Source organism: Pseudorasbora parva, chromosome 8, assembly GCF_024679245.1.
Source record: "Pseudorasbora parva isolate DD20220531a chromosome 8, ASM2467924v1, whole genome shotgun sequence".
Classification (NCBI taxonomy): Eukaryota; Metazoa; Chordata; class Actinopteri; order Cypriniformes; family Gobionidae; genus Pseudorasbora; species Pseudorasbora parva.
Window position 1 is genome coordinate 19,954,242 of NC_090179.1, and position 22,359 is coordinate 19,976,600.

The 22,359-nt window shown below is 41.1% G+C and overlaps 1 protein-coding gene and 1 pseudogene across 3 annotated transcripts; both read left to right on the forward strand.

The window, feature by feature from the left end:
- Positions 1–93: 93 nt before the first annotated feature.
- On the forward strand, positions 94–12,513 carry si:dkey-23k10.5 (GTPase IMAP family member 8). 3 transcript variants are annotated; one of them, XM_067450283.1, is made up of 5 exons: positions 94–232; positions 8,743–9,423; positions 9,958–10,662; positions 10,820–11,488; positions 11,566–12,511. In XM_067450283.1, exons 1-5 carry the CDS (start codon positions 202–204, stop codon positions 11,730–11,732), a joined length of 2,253 nt encoding a protein of 750 aa, XP_067306384.1. In that variant the 5' UTR covers positions 94–201; the 3' UTR covers positions 11,733–12,511. The 3 variants fall into 3 exon arrangements, with proteins under 3 accessions (XP_067306384.1, XP_067306383.1, XP_067306385.1); XM_067450282.1 differs by lacking the exon at positions 94–232 and adding an exon at positions 6,103–7,722 and having other exon boundaries at positions 11,566–12,513; XM_067450284.1 differs by lacking the exon at positions 94–232 and adding an exon at positions 7,738–8,083 and having other exon boundaries at positions 11,566–12,510.
- Positions 12,514–19,893: 7,380 nt separating this feature from the next.
- The window catches only part of LOC137084508 (NACHT, LRR and PYD domains-containing protein 5-like), a 51,913-nt pseudogene continuing 49,447 nt past the window's right edge, over positions 19,894–22,359 (forward strand).

Below are 22,359 nucleotides of genomic sequence, written 5' to 3' on the forward strand. Positions count from 1 at the left end.
CAATAAGGGAGCAAAGTTCTTCTGTTCTCTGTAAACAAGTTGTACTGTGTGTGCTGTTTACACAGAACAGAAGAACTTTGTCTCTGACAATGACTGTAGGATTAACTCCATATAATTGCAGTTAATGCATTATTTTAAAGGACTGAATTTATCTGTTAATAAAGAATTTTGCAACCCAAGAAGAGGGATTTGAGTGTCGTCATGAATCCAAGCAGTTCACATAGCTCCTCGGGTGAGTGTAATCAATCTTAATTATTGCACAGTTTGATCTAACTGTTTTAGTCACAAATGGTTAATGTAGCTATCGAGTACATGTCAAAAACAGGCTGAGAACTAGTTTATTGCCATTTTATGTATCAGTAACAGTCAACTTAACAAGAAAAACAAAACTTGTTCAAACTGAATAAATGTAAAAAGTTACCAAGAATGCTCCCTTTATCGCATTGTCTATCACTAAAGGTGTGTTCACACTGTTTGTTTAAAAAAAAAAAACAGTTGCGATTGTTCTGTTAGTGTGGTTCATTTTAAGTGTGGACGCTGTCATCTGAATTTAGTGCACCAAACATCCGGACCGAGACCGCTGAAAAGATGGGTCTTCTTCCACTGCTGTTTTGACTGCTTTACACATTTTATAAGCTCTTAGGAATACCATTATATTTGGGCACAGATACAACGAGGGTAAGTTCTGTCTCAAAGTAGGTAATACGTCATCAGGTTGTGAACGTGTCCCTTTAGATTCTGTATCTGTTGCCTCGGTGATAAAAAAAAAAAAAAAAAAAAAAAAAAAAAACTGACTGTGAAAAATCTAAACATTAAGCGGACCAGCAGTGCTGGGCAAGCTACTTGAAAGATGTAGTGAGCTAAGCTAGCAGTTATCCTACATTAAATTAAGCCAAGCTACAGCAACATAGCAAAAGTAGTTCCCTTTCGGGGAACTCGAGCTGCGTCGAAACGCTGTGAGAACGCCTCTGCGTTAATGCGTCGTGAAGCGCCTGTAGAACCATTCCATCGGAAAAAAGATCGATCGTCGCCGACGTGATGACGTCGCCGACGTGATGACGTCATCAACCGGAGACTATAAAAGGTCCGCGAACACAAACAGGAACTAGCTTCTGTGCCTTCAGTAAGCGATCTGTGTGAACCTGTCTGTCTATTTGGTGTTTTTGTCTGTCTATTATCAGAGATTTTCCACCCTTTTGTTAAATATTTCATATATTAACAGAAAAAAGAGAAAATAAAATAGATAGAAATGGCGAGTGAAAGCAGCAATTTCAGAAAGTGTGTTCCTCCCTGCCCACGCTACATCTCGGGCAGGGACACACATCTTCTCTGTGTTGCATGCTTGGGAGCGCAGCATGCCCAGGCAGCCCTCGAGGGGGCTGCTTGCGAGCACTGTGAGCGTATGCCACTGAGAACGCTGCGCTCCCGCCGGGCACTCTTCGAGGAGGGTGCCTCGGCTCGTGTTCCCCGCGGCTCTGGTCCCGCTGCTGCCGAGGCAGAGCGGAGGCTGCAGTCGTGGGGTTCACAATGGGATGTTGCAGAGGGGTTTGAGACGGGCACTGCCTTATCTCTGCCCTCACCTGCTCCATCCAGCGGTTCTTCTCGGGGCTTGGAAGCACGCATTGCGGTTTCTTCCCTCCCGAGAGAGCCGCCGGTGCTCCAACTATCCAGCTCCGAGGAGGTGGACGTTGAGAGCATCGCGACTGAAGATTCGCCACTTCAGTCCCATGCGAGTAAAAAAAAAAAAAAAAAAAAGTGGACTTTACAGAGGGGTTTGAGACGGGCCCAGCCTTATCTCAGCCCTCACCTGTATCGTCCAGTGTCTCGTCTCGGGGTTTGGAAGCCCGCTCTGCGGTCTCTTCCTCCCTGGGCGGGGCACCGGTGCTCCAACTATCCAGCTCTGAGGAGGTGGACGTTGAGAGCATCGCGACTGAAGACTCGCCACTTCAGTCACCCGCTAGTGAGTTGAGGTTCTCACGAGAGCTGTGGCCAGGTTAAATATAAAAATAAGAAATGACTGGCTGGCTGTAATATCTGAATCCCATCGAAATCAGAGAGAACGAAATTAGATGAGCGATTCCTGCCCTCTCGTGCAAAGCATCAACGTCCTGCCATTCTTCCCTGACCTGCACACCGAGGTGTCTAGGTCATGGAGGAAACAAGCGGTATCATATAGAGTGTTCAGCCCACATACATCTGCATATAGTAATATATTTGGGCTGAGACACTATGGTTATGGGGCGATGCCGAAGATCGAAGAGACGCTTGCGAGCTATCTCTCGCCTTCAGCTGCATCGTCCCTGGCATTTCCCCTCCGAAGGAAATCGGTGCTTACCTCAGCACACGGTACCCGTCTTCCTTCGGTGCCCACAGGGGGCCGCGCTGCTAACCCCGCCGCAATGTCAGGGCGCAGAGGGTCTCCGCGGGCCACCTGAGGGTGGTCCGCCCCCTCCTCGGAGGGCATGCGAGCAGTCAGGTCAGGTGTTCCCTGCCGGTTCGCCGTTTCAGGGCACTGCACTCGCTGCTCGAATTACACCAGAGGCCAGCCTCGAGAGGCTGGTTCCCTTAGTTTCCCCTCCGTGGGAAGACGGTGCTTACCTCAGCATACGGTACCCGTCTTCCTTCGGTACCCTCAAGGGGCCGCGCTGCCAACCCCGCCGCAATGTCGGGGCGCAGAGGGTCTCCGCGGGCCACCTGAGGGTGGTCCGCCCCCCCCCCTCGGAGGGCAGGGGAAACAAAAGGACGCTGAGGGTAGTCCCCTCCGAAGGGAAACGGTGTTTACCTCTGCCTACGGTACCCGTTGTCCTGCAGCGCCCTCTGGGGGCCGCGCTGCCAACCCCGCCGCAATGCCGGGGCGCAGACGGTCCCCGCGGGCCACTCGAGGGTGGTCCGCTCCCCCTTCGGGGGGCTCCCGAGCAGTCAAGTCAGTCGTTCCCTGCCGGTCCGCCGCTTCAGGGCACTGTGCTTGTTGCTCAAAATACACCAGAGGCCAGCCTCGAGAGGCTGGTTCCCTTAGTAGATTTTCTAGACGAGTGGAAACGTCTATCGAATATATCTCAGTGGGTCCTGCAGATAATAGAAAAGGGGTACGCCATTCAGTTCAGAAGTCGGCCACCTCCTTTCTGCGGTGTCCTACCTACAGAGGTGGGCCCGGAGCAGGCTCTGGTAATGGCACAGGAAGTAGAGACACTCCTGCAAAAAGGGGCTATAGTGAGGGTTCCCCCTCCCAGCAGGGAGTCTGGCTTTTATAGCCGTTACTTCATCGTGCCGAAGAAGGATGGGGGCTTACGCCCGATATTAGATCTGCGGCTATTGAATCGCTCGGTGGCTAAGCTCAAATTCAAGATGCTTACACTCAGACAGATTGTAGCGCAGGTCAAATCGGAGGAATGGTTTGTTACCATAGACCTCAAAGATGCGTATTTTCATGTCTCCATCTTTCCACATCACAGGAAGTTCCTGAGGTTTGCCTTCGGGGGAGAGGCATACCAATATCGTGTACTTCCCTTCGGTCTAGCACTGTCACCCCGCACGTTCACCAAGTGTGTGGATGCAGCTCTGGCGCCGCTGCGTCTACAGGGCATCCGCATACTGAACTATATCGACGACTGGCTGATTCTAGCGAATACAGAGCAGATGGCGGTTCAGCATCGAGATGCTGTTCTCGCCCATATGTCGAAACTGGGGTGGAGGCTGAACGCCAAGAAGAGTGTGCTTTCTCCGGCTCAGAGAACCACTTTTCTAGGTGTGAGCTGGGACTCGGTAATTATGCGGGCGCAATTATCGCCAACACGCATAGCATCGATCCTGGCAGCCGCCAAAGAACAGAAGCTAGGCCGAGCCGTCACTGTGAAACGGTTCCAGAAACTGTTAGGTCTCATGGCAGCAGCGTCCAACGTGATATCTTTTGGCCTACTGTACATGAGGCCACTGCAGTGGTGGCTCAAAACAAAAGGGTTCTCCCCGAGGGGAAATCCGCTCCGCACGATCAAAGTCACGCGGCGATGCCTACGTGCTCTGGTCATGTGGAAAAACCCGCTCAGGGTCCCGTGTTGGGGGCTCATGTTCGTCGCGTAACGCTAACGACAGATGCCTCTCTCACGGGCTGGGGGGGCGACCATGAGTGGTCGCTCATCCCAGGGTCTATGGCAGGAACATCAGCGGCACTGGCACGTAAATCGGCTAGAGATGCTCGCAGTGTTTCTTGCATTGAAACAGTTCCTGCCCGACCTCAAGGGGCCACCATGTGCAGACAACACATCGGTGGTCGTCTATATAAATCACCAGGGGGGTCTGAGGTCCCGTCCGGTGGACAATTGGCACATCGGATCCTCCTGTGGGCCCAAGGGAAATTGCTGTCAGTCAGAGCAGTATATATCCCGGGGGTCCTGAATCAGGAAGCAGACAGCCTGTCGAGGCAGGGGCCGAGGCCCGGGGAATGGAGACTCCACCCAGAAGTGGTGGAGCTCCTATGGAAGGTATATGGGAGCTATTTGCTTCGGCGGAGAGTTCTGCACTGCCCGCAGTGGTTTCTCTGACCCATCCAGCCCCTGGGGTTGGATGCCATGGTACAGGGGTGGCCGAGGCTACCTCTGTACGCCTTCCCCCCGATTGTCTTGCTTCCAGGAGTTCTGGAGAGGGTACGCCGGGACGGGGCCCAGGTACTCCTAGTGGCTCCGTATTGGCCGACCCGAGTATGGTTTTCGGACCTGATATCTTTTCTGGAAGGCTCTCCGATGGAGATTCCGACCAGGAGGGATCTACTCTCTCAGGCGGGCGGGAGATTCCTGCACCCACGCCCAGAGATGTGGTAACTGTGGGCCTGGCCTCTGAGGGGGCTAGGCTCATAGAGGAAGGTCTCTCGGCCGAGGTCGTAGAGACCATCCTTCACTCCAGAGCTCCGTCCACGAGGAAACTGTACGCTCTGAAAGGGAAACTTTTCTCAGCATGGTGCAGAGAACGCCAGTGGGACCCAGTTAACTGCCCGGTTGGTACAGTGCTGGAGTTTCTGCAGGCAAGGTTCTCGGCAGGGTTGACCCCCTCCACAATAGAGGCGTACGTGGCGGCCTTGGGTGCCGTCCACGTCCCTTTGGGTGGAGTGTCTTGGGAAGACACCCTCTGATTACACGTTTCCTCCGTGGCACTTTAAGGTTGAGGCCTGTTATGCACTCATGTCTAGAGTTTGTGCCGGGGTTTTCTCATCCCAGGCCGGGTTATGTCCCCAAGGTTCCTCGAGCCCACGGGGCCCCATTACTCTTTAAGCATTCTGTCCTCCTCCTTTCACGACGTCAGACCAGGAAGATTAATCTGCTGTGCCCTGTTAGAGCACTAGATACTATGTCCACAGAGCTGCCAAAAAGCTGTGGAGGAAAACTGATCAGCTGTTTGTCTGTTTCGGGCCCCCTAAGAAGGGGCCCCAGTATCTAAGCAGAGGATGAGCAAGTGAGTGGTCGAGGCCATCTCACTTGCTTATGAGGCGGCCGGGCAGCAGTCTCCACTGGCTGTCCGGACGCATTCAACCAGGGGTATGGCTGCTTCTTAAGCACTTTTGTCGGGGGCGTCCCTCCACGATATTTGTAAACGCGGCCGGATGGTCGTCTCCTTTAACTTTCGTCAGGTTCTATGAACTAGACCTGGCATCTACAGTTGGGGCACAGGTACTCTCGTAACCGTGTGCGCTTCGGCTTCACACATACGAGACACTTGGTCCTATGGCGATGTGGGTATAAGCGTTCTCACAGCGTTTCGACGCAGCTCGAGTTCCCCGAAAGGGAACGTCTCGGTTACGTATGTAACCCTAGTTCCCTGAGGGAACGAGACGCTGCGTCGCTCTGCCATACTCCCGGCGTGTCCGTGATCACTTACTTCAGGCTTTATCAGAAGCTAGTTCCTGTTTGTGTTCGCGGACCTTTTATAGTCTCCGGTTGATGACGTCATCACGTCGGCGACGTCATCACGTCGGCGACGATCGATCTTTTTTCCGATGGAATGGTTCTACAGGCGCTTCACGACGCATTAACGCAGAGGCGTTCTCACAGCGTTTCGACGCAGCGTCTCGTTCCCTCAGGGAACTAGGGTTACATACGTAACCGAGACGTTTTCTACATCTTAGCTATTTTTTTATTTTTTATAAAAATGTTATATTGGACCAACTTCACTCCAATCAATGCTATGTCAGTGATCAATAAAATTCAAACAGATAGGCTGTCATACTTTTTCAGATCAATTGTTTGATCAACAACTGTCCCAAACCAATTTCAACAAAAACAGTGATCCACATTATGACAAAACCAGGTGTCGAGAGTGCATGTATGTTCAGATGTATGTGTACGCACTTGTGTTTGCATGTTTATGCTCAGTTTAGACTTTGCACATTGACAGGGCAAACTGTATAAGTTCATTTAAAACTCAACTCAGCTAAAAGTAAAGTAGTAAACAAAGTAAGACCTGCCTAAACCCGTTTAACCCCCCCCCCCCCCCCCCCAAAAAAAAAAATATTGAAAGTTGAATACATGCAATTTACTCCTTACAAACGGTATGCCTTCTTTGATTTTTGTTGGTTAAGTTAGTGATATATTAGGTTTTTAGGGAAACAGCATAGTCAGAATTCTTACAAATATTTCAGTTAGACCTATTTACACATTTAAAACTTAAAAATAACAGTAACATTTCCAACAAATAAAAATGAGATATGATTAGAATTTACTTCAAAACATTATTTCTATTGTTCATGATACACAATGTTTAAAAAAGCATTTGGGTATGAAAATTGCAACCCGTTTATCTTCACTGAATTATCGTGTCCGGCCAAAGAGAACCAACAAACCAACAAAACAAACATTGAAAAGATCTAGCCATCGAAGCACCAATTGGTAAATCAGAAATTTACTTAGAATATGTCCCTGTCATTTCTGAGCTTTCAGGGCATCATTGTGCTAAGATGGCAGTACCAAGAAATAAATGTGTGTGGTCACATGACCAAATTACCCAACAATGTTAGACCTGCCCAGAACTCATGTAGACATCTTAAGTGAAGTTTTTATTAACAAAATTTTGGGAGGAGCACGTGCAGATAATTAAACCTAATTAAACACAAGTGGAGCACATCAAGCTAATCAACGATAAGAGGGGTGTATATATCAACCCGATCACACATAAATGCGTATAAATAGTACGAGTGTGCAATTTCGTGGAATGTATACGCCAAAACTCATTTTGGCGTGTATATGATACGCTGTTTTTCGCGTGCATATGATACGCACTTTATGGCGTATATATGACCCGCTTGGGTAGGTTTAGGGTAGTGGGGCGTATATATGACACGCGCTTGGGTAGGTTTAGTACTCTGGGTTTGGGCCAAATTCCGAGCTCGGGGCCCTCCCCCGGACAGCACGCCAAATACGCATAATCTTTACTCTATTTAATTTGATGTAAGTGTGAACTAGTGAAATTTGTATTATAAATGAACATTTGCTTCATAATAGAAGTTACTTTTTAATACCACTATTAAAGTTGGATGAAATGAGTTAAACAGTACCAACATGCCACAAATAACAAGTATTTATAGTGTGTGTGTGTGTGTGTGTGTGTGTGTGTGTGTGTGTGTGTGTGTGTGTGTGTGTGTGTGTGTGTGTGTGTGTGTGTGTGTGTTCTATCTCTCTCCAAGTTTCTGCCACCACATCAAGATATGGCCAGGTTGGACCACAATCATTTTAACAAGAGGTGTTTATTCATGTGACACAATAGAGGCTATTCAAAATTTGCATGGAAAAGACCTTTTGTGACTTCACAGATGTGCGTACAACATCCGTGTGTTGTATTTCAAATTTGAACTTGATCTTCAGAAATGCTTGGGAATATGTAGCTTGTGTGGACACTACCACACTACTTGATCAACAATAGAGCTTCGCTACTGAAAAGCTATTTGATTCAGTAAACAGTGATGCTACCACTACGCTATTTAGAAATATAGTTAAACTAGTAACATCACTACTTGTAGCGACACTACTGCCCAAAACTGCGGACCAGGACTACATTTTTACGAACCAATCAAACCAAACTATAAGTGTGAACACACCCTAAGGCAAGTGATTTCTGTTCAGTTATGTGAGCTCTGTACACTACCTGTAACAAACCCCCAAAAATGTAGGTGTTTTTTTTTTTTTTTTGAAAGTGTGTAGTTCTGGCCCTGTGTGTTCTTGCACCCTGCAGACACTTTGGGCTGTTTCCAGCATATATCATTAATTTAATGACACTGGAATGTTGCATGTATATCACTGTATATGGTGGTGGGAGGGGGTGGTGGAGGTGGGTAGCAGGGTAAGGGGAGGGGGGAGAGGTAAGGGGGGGGGTCATCCCTTCAGATCCATTTGAATAAATCTTGCATACAACATGACTTAGACAAACTTCTTTTTTTTCCACTATTTTCTGGAATTTTGTGGAAACAGCCCAAACTGTCTGGTTCCTTAAGCACACAAAATATATTTACATGTTTATCACTTTTAGCAGTGTTTTATGTAACTTCTAAGGGAAGGGATTTCCTGTAAAATACACCAAAATTCTGTACTTAGACCACTGTATGTATGTATGGGAAGCTTTTCAATTTGGGTAGGCCAAATCCAGGCGGAAATCCCCCAAAAAATGGACCTGGAGATTAAACAGTTAACAGCTTGGGGTTTCATCTAGACAATTTTATACATTTAGTACATGTTGACATACCTCTGCTCTGATTCTCTCTAACAGAGCTGAGGATTGTACTTTTGGGTCCAAAAAATGCTGAGAAAAGTTCAGCAGGAAACACTATCCTGGGCAAAAAGGAGTTTGACTCGAAGCATACTTTGCACTGTATGAATCCACACAGTAAAATAGCAGGCACGAAGATCACTGTGGTTGATACTCCAGGCTGGTGGGGAAATTTACCCTTTGAAGAAAATCCTGAACTGTACAAACAGGAAATTGTCCTGAGTGTAAGTAAATGTCCTCCAGGACCTCATGTGCTGCTCCTGGTCTTAAATGTGGACACACCATTTAAACAACATGAAAAAGACATTCTGTGTGATAATATTAGATGTTTTGGAGATGAAGTATGGAGGCACACAATAGTGTTGTTCACCTATACAGATCAACCTGGAAGTATTACAGCACAAAAGTTTATAGAGAGTGACAATGAAACCCTTCAGTGGCTCATTGAGAAATGTGGAAACCGATATCATGAGCTCAATACTAAAGACTGGGGTGATAGATCTCAGGTCACAGAACTGATTAAGAAAATACAAGAGATGGTGGAAGGAAACAGAGGTGGCCATTATGAAATAAACAGAAAGACTTTACAGTGTGTGGAAGAGAAGAGAAGAGAACAGGAAACAAGAGCAGATGAAAGAAGAATGAAGTATCAGCAACTGAAAGACAAGACGAGAGCAACTGGTAAGCTTTATATGAGTATATTGTGTATATTATGTGTATATTGCTATTCCGTTTAACCAGAATAATTGTAACATGTAAATGGCACCTCTAAGAATGAAAGTGTCAATGTTCTGTTATTGGACCAATCAAGCTTCTCTTTTTTTATAGAGTTCACTCTAGAACGCTCAGACATGTTAACCAAGTTTTTAGCATAACTTGTAGCCTACTAACGCAACTATTTATTGTTCCATTGTTCTCATAGTTATTTCAAATGAGATGAAATATTATTGTTCAAGCAGATAGAAGCTGCACTATTTAAGTAAAGCTGCTATCTGCTTGAACAATAATATTTTATTTACCGTAGGCTACCTGAAAACATTACCAAGATGGCCATCTACTATATGTGGAGTAACTTGACTACCAGGGACTTTGACCTCTTAAAAAATGTTTATAGCCTTCTCTATTTATTACAAAACGATGTTCCTTCTCGACAGAGATGTCAATGAATAATAGAATGGTGACCTACCATAACAAAATAGTTATGTCTGCCAACAGGAAATGAACATTCCCTTTCAGAGCTGAGGATGGTGCTACTGGGTTATAATGGATCTGGGAAAAGTTCCGCAGGAAACATCATCCTGGGCAAATCAGCATTTGATTTGAAAAGATCACTTACATCTGTGATTCGAGAAGGAGATGTTGCAGGAAGACACATCACTGTGGTTGATACTCCAGGCCGAAGAAGAAATTACCACTCAAAATACACCCCTAGACTCTATAAAGATGAGGTTGTGTTGAGCTCATCTCACTGTCCTCCAGGACCTCACGTCTTTCTCCTGGTCATACGAGTGGACGTTTCTTTCACTGAAGTGTATAGAAAGGCAGTAGAACAACATGTTGCCTTTCTTGGTCTAAATGTCTGGGATCACATGATTGTTCTCTTTAGCTTTGGCGACTGGTTGAGGGACAAAAGCATTGAGCTGTTCATTGAGAGTGAAGGAGAAGCTCTTCAGTTGATAATAGACAAGTGTCGGAACAGATATCATGTCTTCAACAACAGGAACAAAGATGATGGCAATCAAGTGACTGGACTTTTTGAAAAAATTGAAGAGATGGTCGCAGGAAACGAAAAAAGCTGTTTTGAGATAAACAATCAGAATTTACAAAAGGTGAAAACCAGAAGGCTGAAAGTAGAAGAAAGAGTAAAACAAATGAGGGCTGAAGATCAAAAAAGAAATCAATTGAAACATCCAGCATCAGGTGAGTATCAGTGAAAACATGGTTTAATGATAAATTAATTGAGAATAATTATGGTATTTTTTTAAGTAGATACTGAGCATTATTGAAATGAGGTCGGTGTTGGTTTAATGATGGCTTAATTGAGAATACTTATGGTCTGTGCTCTGTATTTTTTAAGGAGGTGCTGAACTTTTTGAAATGAGGTTGGTGTTGCTTGGACCACACAAATCTTGCAAGAGTTCAACAGGGAACACAATTTTGGGAAGGAAAGCGTTTGACAGAATAATAGAAGAAAATTTAAAAGAATCTGGAGAAGTTAAAGAAAGGAATCTCACTGTGATTTATACACCAGGTTTTGAGAAAGATTACCTTATTGGAAAAAGACTTGATGACGCTAAAATCAACATCTTGAGAAGTGTAAGCGAACAGTCCTCTGGAATACATGCTTTCATTTTAGCCCTATGTGTTGAGTCTTCCTTTGCAGAGGAAGAGCGAAGTACATTAGAGAAATCCATGGAAGCTCTCGGTGAAAGAGTCTGGAATCAAACGTTGGTAGTGTTTGCTGTTGGAGATGAACTAGGAGAAACGCCAATAGAGTTATTCATTGCAAGTGAAGGTGACGCTCTCCAATGGCTCATTGAGAAATGTGGGAACAGGTACCAAGCTCTCAACAATAAGAGCTGGGGTGATGGATCTCAGGTCACAGAACTGCTGCATAAGATCGAGGAGATGGTGGCAGGAAACGGAGGACTTCTTTATGAACTAGATAAAGAGACCTTAGAGAGGGTTGAAAGAACAGTTGCTGCACCCATTAAAAGAGCACAGAGCATGGATAATCCAATAAATAGTAAGTTGGGTTTTTTTTATTTGCTAATTGTGCAATATTTGAAGGTTTGTCTTATATATTAATTCCTTTCCTTGCAGTTGCTGAAGGATGCAGTCCTTCCTCAGGGATCAGTTCAACATATCTGTCCCAGAGATTGCAAGAAGCACCTGAAGAGAGGCCTTTCGAAACAAGTTCAAAAATGAGCTCTGGAGTGGAGTCTCTTGGTTCTATTCCAGAGTTTGATTTAGAACTTGATTCAGATTAAGACGTGCAGTTTAATACAATCTAAAAAGTATTTATTTTGTTTAAAAAAAATGGTTACATTTGTTTTTGTTTTTTTTGCATTTTGACTGAATGGTCAACACATTTAAATTTTGATTCTAATATCAGTTTTGTTAATTTATTAGGTTTATATCTTTCATTACCTGTATGAATATGTACGTATAATACAAAAATGTGTATATGCTCTCTGCACTAGAAGTTGTATTATGTCGAGCTGGTAAAATAATCAAATCTCAACCATTTCATATAGCCAACAAAAGCTGTAATCAATACGTATTTAACAATGCAATCATCATGATTATCTGAGGATTCATTACATTTCAGTTCATCTACCAGAGAACTGTGACCTTATGTCTGTGAACATAAGGGTGCACAGAATTTTAAAGGGGGGGTGAAACACTCAGTTTCAGTCAATCTCATGTCAATCTTGAGTACCTATAGAGTAGTATTGCATCCTTCATATCTCCGAAAAGTCTTTAGTTTTATCATATTTATAAAAGAAATATGGGCTATACCGAGTCTTTCCGGAAAAAACCGAGCGCCTGGAGGCGTATCGTGTGGGCGGAGCTAAAGAATGACAAGCGCGCAAAGCGGTGACGTCCTCAAGCGTGGAGAAACCCATCTATCTCAGCTAATACAGATAATGATCCACAATCAAATCTGAGGCTGAAATAAATTGAACAGGAGAAACGGCAACATCAGGATGTCCGTCTCTGTGGTATGTACTGTATTTAGGGGCCTTTGTGTGCAGTTTATGAGGACATGATTCGGTTTATGGTCTATTGTATGTGACTAGACCTTAGAGGTAGCAAGCAAAACGGTTTCGCACGTCAGAGTCAGAATAGTGTAACGTTATACAGAACAACAATGGAGTAACCGTTAGCGCATTTGAATGACGAAGCACGCGATCGTATCGTTTACTGATGTTTACTCATGCGACGGTAGCCAATAGCAGAGACATTTGAAGTTGATTTACTCACCGGCATCTTCCAAAGCAGGACCGCTCTGTCAAAAACACACTTCTTTGGTATGATTTGGTGAAGTCCTGTGACAGCAGTGACCGTGGAAATCCACTTTGCGACGCGACTGAAGCGATGCCTTGAAGCTTCCCGTCATTTCTGCGTTCAAATCGGTTCAAATGCAGCGCTGCCTTCCCGGAATGCTGTGCTGAAGCGTTGAAGTCGCTCGACGTCACCCATAGGAATAAAGTGGAGCGCGGCGCGTCATAAGTGTTCACGGACGACTGGATCTGCACCTGAGAGACTGTTTACAGCGTGCATTTCCTCTCTCTCGCTCTAGTCACGCGCGCGCGCGCCCTACCGGGAGAAGAGCCCATACGGCCCATACAAGGACCTTCCGCTCTATTTAACGTCAAGTAGACCCATACTCGAAAAAAACTCGCCGAAACTTGTGAGAAACCGGAAGGAGTATTTTTAACACAGAAATACTCCATCAAACGTCCAACATTAGTTTTTGAAACTTTGTCTATGTTTAGGATGGGAATCCAAGTCTTTAAAGGTGTAAAAAGCTCAGTATGCATGAAACAGCATTTCACCCCCCCTTTAATGATTATTCGGTACTGAAGATAGTGTAATTTCAGTAAATGTAAATTGTGTTGATTGTGTAAAAATAAATAAATAAACAAACAAATAAATAAACGTTTGTTTTCACTTCTTTTTTGTATTTTTTTAAATATGTTGTTTGTTTTGTTATTTATATACAAAAATGTGATTTTCAATCTTCAAATGTTAAATCTTCAATTTAATTTGGTATCAGGCATATTGATTAAATTTGTGTCTGTTTGTATTTGAATCAACACTATAGTCCCTATCATAGACCTGATGCAATGCGACAACAGATGCGATGTGTTGTTGTTGTTGTTGTTTTTTGCTAGTTTTAGACTGACTCTGTCATCATTTTCACGTCCAGTCTATAAAACGTCCAAAGTCTATATAATATAGTAACTGCATTAATAAATTGTAAAATATGTGCTGTTTAATCTGTCCTGGTGATATTTACCCTTTACACTTATGGTTTGTTAAAACTGTACTTTTTTATGTTTGTGGTCTCAGTGCATGCAGAATGTGGATGCTATTATTATTTCTTTTCGAGCCTAATTTAAAGTCAAACCTATTATTTTCCTTTTAGTTTCTTTATGCTCTCCTGAACATATCAAAACTCACATTAGGTGGATTATATTGAAACTTTAACTTTGTGGTGTGTACAAAGAAGGTGTGCACTTTTCAGAAAGGCGTATTTTATTCAGATTGGAAGTTAGGGATAGGAGTGGTGAACTGGTGAAGTCATGATAACGTCACTTACCTGAAATCGAGTGCGCAGGTGCATTTTCTTTAGTCTTGGACTTTAGACTTGGGAGAATGAAAGTCTCACTCATCAATTTTGGATTACATTTTTTACATGAATAGACATGTTTTGTGATGTTGTTTCACCACCCCTATACATTGTTACCTTACCTGAACTGAACTGTACAGACGCCGGTGTGCTGGATCGACAAACAACCGTGACGGAGTGAGATCCACCTGACTAAGGTGAGCAAACTGGCAGGATCACACAAGCATTCTGTATAGGACCGACTCCCACCTCATTCACAACACTTAAGAATCGTGTTGGTTTTAGGTTACAGAATAAACCCCCAGGTTATTGTTTCCTTTAGAGAGAGTAAGTGTATTATAGTAGGGGAGGGTGGGGTGAAGTGAGATATTTTTTTACATTTGCAGGCTGAAATTACATATCAGTAAATTTTCCACATTTCCCATTCATTCAGGATGTTTCCTAGCGATATAAATTATCAGAATGTATTCAGGATGAAGGTCAGTGAAAATATGTTTGTTTTAAAATTGGCGTCTTGTGTCTCACTTTGACCCCAGCTTAGGGGTAAACTGAGACAGACCAGATAAATCAAGGGGGTAAAGGGAACCAGCTGTGGGTAAACTGATCCACTTAATTTTTCCACTCTGAAACTACCATAACATCACATGTTGTAACAGTTCTAATCCTGACAGCTAGCTTGACAGCCAGACATTTCAGAACTAATGTCGGACTAGTAACAGAATCATGTGGATTGGTCAATTAAGCACTTTTTTCTAAACACTTGAAAGTAACTCTGAACAAAATCAAATACAACATAAGATAATTAAAAAGTTGTAATTAACATTCAAATGACAGATAGACCCAGTTAGATTAGAATAGTCTTTGGGACAGACACAGGACCCTATGCCGCATTTACACTGCAGGTCTTGATGCACAATTACGATTTGGTGACTATATCCAATATTTTTTTTGACGACTTGCTTACATCATCCTTTAAAAGTGACCTGTATCCGATATTTGTATCCCAAGATGTTCTGACCCGGAAAGGAAGTAAACAAGCATGATATGCAATGGACGCAGACTAAATGATTATTCTGTGTTTTGCTTTCGGCAATATCTTTAAAGGTCAGCAAAACATTGTCATGTGATCGCAGTACGACTCACATTATCCAATTTGACCGCTTACATGGCAGACGCAAATGCATGTATCTGAATCATATCGGATTTATTACCACATATGAGCACTGTAAAAAAAAATACACCATATCTACTCAATAAAAATGAGGCAACAGATTACAAGCAATATTATTAATTAAATTTCACAAGGTTTGGCATTGAGTAAATATTAATTAAATGAGACTCTTAATAGTTACACATTTAATATTAGTAAATTTGAATAGAAAACGGTACAGAATAAATTATAACCTAAACAAAAATATTGAGTTGATTTGAAAAAGATAAACTCCCTAATGTGTAAATAGTACTAATAAAAATTAATTAGATTCTACATATCATAATTGAGTAATCATCTACATTAATCTGCACACTTATTTGAATTTAATCAATGCAATTAATTAAATCTAAATATTCCTTTCTTATAAATGGCCCAGAAAGTACAGAATGTAAATACTCAAGAATTTTATTAACAATTCACTTTTGTGCTTTAGACACGTTGTAGCACATCATTGAACACTGCAACCAGTTATATTTCAAGCCAGAAGATGGATCTTGCATTTCAAACCAGACATTTGAAAAAGGAGAGAATGCTGACTTTAAACTATTTTGTAAAAACAAAAATAAATGACATACAGCATGGTGATGTGTCCATAATCCAGTTTCCATGCTTTATGACCTCACTTAGCCACTACATTGAATCAATAATGATCTTAAAAAAAGACTTTAAACTTACAACAATTGAAATGTCATGACATATGTGGGACAGATCAGTGCAAACTTACAAACATAGCACTTTCAGCAATTTTCACGCTCTGTAGAAGATAAACATTGTCACAAAAGTCTGCACGGCAATACAGTCTCATTTCAAGCCTGAAGGTTGCTCTTGAGAGACTGGACTTTGCTTGAAAGCTTTAAATCATCCAGTTCCAAGAAAAGTTTTTGGAAGACCTCAAAAGGTGTACTTTAGCTGTGTGGGATATTTAAGATTCATCGCGTAGGTCAAGCCAAGGAGGACAGAGCAAGCCCTTGCAATATCTCCAAGTCCTGTGATGACTTCCACGCCCTCTATGACGATCCCAATGTTCTTTGGGGTGTTGCTTGTAATAGCTCCAGGCTTTGGGCTCACGGCCATTATGACCTGTTCAAGTGCCTCCAAGTTCTCAGCATCCTGCAACAAGAAATTGTCATTGTCTTAGTATAAAACTGTCAGAAATATATTGCAAGCATATTACATTACTAGAAAATACATTCATTATTGTTTTCATAGCTTATAAATCGATTGTATTGGATTTTATTTTCTCGCAGGCCTTGGTGTCAAATTGGTCTGTTTTGTTTTCTCCATTTTGATGTTTTTGTACAGGGTCCATTCAGGTTACAATAAGTCAAATGTAAGAACTTTAAGACATTTTAAGACCATAAAGATGTAAATTTAAGACCTACACGATGCATTACCAAAAAATATTCAGATAAAAAGAAATTCTGAAGAAAATCATCATTAATTTAATTTACAGATAAAGGTCACATCTAGATCAAGCACCTACTTGAGAAATTAAGGGCAGAGGCTGTTGTCATGATGCTATGTAAAGCCCTTTGAAACTAAATGTTTCCAAAATGTGCTATACAAATAAAATTGCCTTGCCTCGGATCAATTTATAAAACAAAAAGCAGCATCTTAAAGGCATGAGCTGTGTTCGCTGCTAGCCGCTAAGGACGGACATTACCACAATAAAATTAACAGATGCATGGTAAAAAATAAAATTGCGACTCTAAAACGTAACACTGTTAATAGACTGACTTCACGTGGATTTAGCTAAGTTAACTTCACATTTGCAAGTTGCAACAAAACGGTGAAAAAACAGAGAGAAATTACGTTACCTGCCCGGGAAGACGAGCTCCACACACGAGAAGTAAAGCCAACAGAACTGCGTCAAGTGCCGTCTGAAATATACAATGCTCTTCCAGCGATAACCCCAAATATTGCTCTTTATGGAACCTTAAAATTAAACCCAATGTACTTATTTACGCAATTCCATTAAAACATACTGAGGATATTATATTAACACGCAAAAGAGGAACCATGACAGTGAAAATGCTAACACACATCCTTCAAAATAAAAGTTCGACTTCGATACATAAGAATTCTTACAAAATGTATAATGCTGTGTTAATATTATAGCGTAACAACATTCTGCCTTCCGACAGAAGTCAACTTTGTGTTGCTGCTGAGTCTCTTTTTCTGTGGTAACTCATTTTAAATTGTAATATACCACTACTCGTTCTTCTAGCCCAGTGATAACAAAATAAGTTTTCTTACCTAAGTCAACCAGTTAAATTTTGCAAGATGAGCAATGTAGAAGAAAACGAACATTCACTGTCTGTAGCCTAACGTTACTCTCTATTGTCTTGTAGGCCAGCTGACTTTTTTTTTTTTTTTTTTTTTAAAGGCGCACTTTGACAGGAAGTGGTTTTCAATTTAAATTTGCCTGATTACATTAATTTGAATTAACTCAATATTCTCTCCATTTGGGATTAGGTAAATATAATGCTTAAGTTTTATTTAACTACAATGGGTAGATTTTATTCCAACCATTTTTATTTTAAATTTAATTAAATATTTGCCTCAAAATCATAAACACAATTATATTGAATACATTTTAACCAAAAACATTAATTTAAATCTACATGACCACAGAATCATTTCTTACAGTGAGTGAGGCCCTAATCCGATCTGAGGATATCAGAATTTATGCGTTTTTATGCGTTCAAATTCTGTTGAACTCGAGTCAATATTCATATTCATATAAATATTGTCAAGATAAAATGTTATATGCTCATTGGTTTGGTTACAGATCAATGGAGCCAGAGAGGTCAGGCTCACCAGAGCCAAGCTGTGGATCCTTAAAGAGGTACCGGTCAAACGAACATGCATACTATAAAGATAAAGACATCCTAAAACTTTTGCTTCAGAAAATCTGTAAATTTAAAGACAGATTATGTCAAAGATGGAGGCACTTTTGAACATTTAATACATACGACAAAGTCTGATCTAAATAAACAAACATGATAAAATTAGTTCTGAACAAAATGCTCATTCATTTCCCTTACGCAACAAAAATATATTTCTCAATATATTAGTTGACAATATATTTCATGTTTCTCCATATATTGTGAAATTTCCATGGTAATATATCATATGATATATTATATAATAATATATTATATATGCAAGTCATATATTGCAATATATGGGACAATACAGCAATTATTGCCGTTTTCATATATTGAATAAATACATATCATTATACTATTCAATATATTGCTATGTATATTGAAATATATCCTACAATATATGAAATTATATATTGGAAGAGTCATTATATATATATGTAAATATATATGTAAAATTATATGAGATAATATACCTCAATGTACTGGATAATATAATCAGATTTATATGGGAACATATGTCTTAAATATATTGATTTATATTACATAGTATATAATTATCATATATATTGTATACATGGTAAATATGAAATAATCTAATGTACACTGTCTGTCATATATTTTAAAATATAACAGATTAAAATATAATATAGAAATTAGGGCCGCGACTCCGATTAAAAAAAATAATCTAATTAATTAGAGGCTTTGTAATTAATTAATCGCATTTTAATTGCATATAAATATTTGACCTGAGAACAATGAGAAGTAATTTTTCACATGTATTTTTAGTATACCATTGAATAATGACTGAATACATAAGCTTAATCAACAAAATATTGTTTATTTATTCCAGTCCAGCAGACCAGTGCATGTTTGCCAGTTTAGCAGAAGCGTATTTGTGATATTTGAGGCTCAATGTGCTGCGGTGATACGCGAATTCCTTGTTGTATAGCTTGCACACAACCATGCTCTTGACGACGCTTCCATTCTTTCGTTTTTTAAAACAAAATTTCCCATCCACGGGGCCAAGCAAAGCAGTCTCATCAGCTTCTTCGTTCCATAGCTTCACATGGTTCGTTGTTGTCGTGACTCCGGAGCGCTAGTTGGTGTTCCAGTATAATTGGTCCGTCGAAACTCATTCATTCAAAAACGTTCCGCGGTGCAAAAATAAGTGTGGTAATTTTTTTTTTTTTTTTTTTTTTTTTGCGTAATTAATTAACGCGTTAAAGTCACGTAATTAACGCGTTAAAGTCACGTAATTAATTAATCTTAATTAACGCGTTAAAGTCCCGGCCCTAATAGAAATATTTTCTAAATATAGAAAATATATTGAATGTCATGCACCATCATATTTTCTAAATATAGAAAATATATTGAATGTCATGCACCATCTGATTTGGGCTATTGTTAATCAACCTCAGTAAAAATATGCAGGAGCTTGCTTAACTCACAAAAAATACTTTGTTTCAATAAACATACATGAAATAATTCAGTTTTGTTTGTATATCAATGTATTTTAATATATGAATCAATATATAGCAATAGGTTGTCCATCCATATATTGCTATATATTTTCAAATATATGAGGAAGTTTCTGATACATTGAAATATATTTTCTAATGTATTGCAATATAAATTCTAGTATATTGCAATATATTTTTGTTTCGTAAGGGTTGTTTTGTTAAAGTTCAATGCAGGTTGAGAGACCAGACACACCAGGTCCCAGCTGTGTGTCCATAAAGAGTGGCCAGTCAATAGATCTACCAGTGTTCTTTAAGGATAGAGAAACCTCTGAAAACAGGTATGTTTAAAACTGAAAATAAAAACATCAGAGGCATTTTTAAAATGTAACCCCTAAATATTGAAGCTTGATCTGTGTTATAATTACTTATAGTAATGACTTTCAACATGCTGAAGTCTGGAAAAGAAAACTGGACAGGACAAACCAAACACTTCTTCATGAGACCAGTACAGAGTGCAGGTATTAACACATATAAATAAGTGTATTGAAGTCACTGTAAAAAAAAAAAAAATTCCGATAACCATTGATTCATTGATTCAACATTGATTCAAATCTAATTAAGTGCTAATTTGTGTTTTTTCTAATGTATGTTGTAGCTCTGAGTGTCAACAAGTCCACAATAAAGTCAAATCAGACCTGAGGGCAAAGTTTCAGTGTTTCTATGAGGGAATAGAAAAGCAAGGAAACCCAACACTCCTCAATGAGATTTATACTGAGCTCTAGATCACAGAAGGTGGAGGTGGAGAAATCAATACTGAACATGAGATCAGATGGATTGAAAGAGCCTCCAGGAAAGCCACAATGGAGGACACCCCAATAAACTGCAATGACATTTTAAAACCTTTACCTGGACAAGACCGGTCCATCAGAACTGTGTTGACTAAAGGAGTCGCTGGCATTGGAAAAACAGTCTCTGCGCAGAAGTTCATTCTAGACTGGGCTGAAGAGAAAGCGAATCAGGACATTCACCTCATATTCCCACTTCCTTTCAGAGAGCTCAATCTCCTCAAGGACCAAACATTCAGTCTTAAAGATCTTCTACAGTTTTTCATGGGCTCAAAACAACTGGACATCTCCCCAAAGGAAGGTAAAATCATGTTCATCTTTGATGGTTTGGATGAGTGTCGCCTCCCTCTGGATTTTCAGAACAACATGAGGTTGTGTGATGTGACTGAATCAGCTTCAGTGGACGTGCTGCTGACAAACCTTATTTTGGGGAATCTGCTTCCCTCTGCTCTCATCTGGATCACCTCCAGACCAGCAGCAGCTGATCTCATCCCCTCTGAGTGTGTTGATCGAGTGACAGAGGTACGAGGCTTCAATGACCCACAGAAGGAGGAATACTTCAGGAAGAGAATCACTGATCAGAGTCTGGCCAATAAAATCATCTCACACCTGAAGTCATCGAGGACCCTGTACATCATGTGCCACATCCCAGTGTTCTGCTGGATCTCAGCCACTGTTCTAGAGAAGATGCTGAGTGGAGCAGAGAGTGCAGAGATTCCCAAGACTCTTACTCAAATGTACACACACTTCCTGATCCTTCAGACCAACATCAAACATGAGAAGGACTATGAGAAGAAATTGTCAGATGAAGACATGATCCTCAAACTAGGGAAACTAGCTTTTCAAGAGCTTATGAAACGCAATGTGATCTTCTATGAAGAAGATCTGAGAGAGTGTGGCATTGATGTGACAGAAGCATCAGTGTACTCTGGGTTGTGCACTCAGATCTTCAGAGAGGAGTTTAGTCTGTGTCAGAGGAAAGTCTACTGCTTTGTTCATCTGAGCGTTCAGGAACATCTAGCTGCTTTGTATGTCTTGTTTTCATTCAGTTTGAAAAATGTAGATGCTCTCAGTGAATACCAGGCCTTAAAATACAATGTTCCGTCTCCAGTGTGCTTCACAATGCATGAGAGGGCTGTGGAAGAGGCTTTGCAAAGTAAGAATGGCCATCTTGACCTCTTCCTTCGCTTCCTTCTGGGTCTCTCATTACAGTCCAATCAAACTCTTTTTAAGTGCCTACTGACAAAAACAGGAGGAATGTCTCACAATACAACTGGAATTATCCAGTATGTCAAGAAGAAGATTAGAGAAAATATTTCTCCAGAGAAATCCATCAATCTGTTTCACTGTCTGAATGAACTAGGTGATCATACTCTGGAAAATGAAATCCAAGACTATCTCAGCAATGGGTCGATAAGAGAAGCCATTCTGTCTCCGTCACAGTGGTCAGCACTGGTGTTTGTGTTGCTTACTTCAAAGCAGCTAGAAGTGTTTGAATTAAAGGAATACATCAAGGATGAGTTCAACCAAACAAACATTACACAGGATCAAGTTCTCCATTATTTACTGCCTGTGGTTGAGGCATCCAGATCAGCTGAGTAAGTGACTAGTTCTTTCACGTTATGAACCTTTAGAGCTTCTGAATCACATGGATATGTGTGATTGATAGTGGGTAGTTGACATGATGTTACAGTGCCCTGGCTGCAGTATGACATGCTATACTTATATTTAAAATGTTTATTAGTATTACTCATAAACAAAAAAAGTATAATCTCATACATGAATATATCATACCATGTCAACTACTCATATTTGTACGTACAACCTGATCTCACAGAATTCTGTTAAA

Coding starts and splice junctions, on each gene's coding strand:
- si:dkey-23k10.5 (XM_067450282.1), top strand. CDS start 7,542: ATGCCACAAATAACAAGTATTTATAGTGTGTGTGTGTGTGTGTGTGTG. Junction 9,424..9,957: donor AGACAAGACGAGAGCAACTG/GTAAGCTTTATA, acceptor GTCTGCCAACAG/GAAATGAACATTCCCTTTCA. Junction 10,663..10,819: donor ATTGAAACATCCAGCATCAG/GTGAGTATCAGT, acceptor GTATTTTTTAAG/GAGGTGCTGAACTTTTTGAA.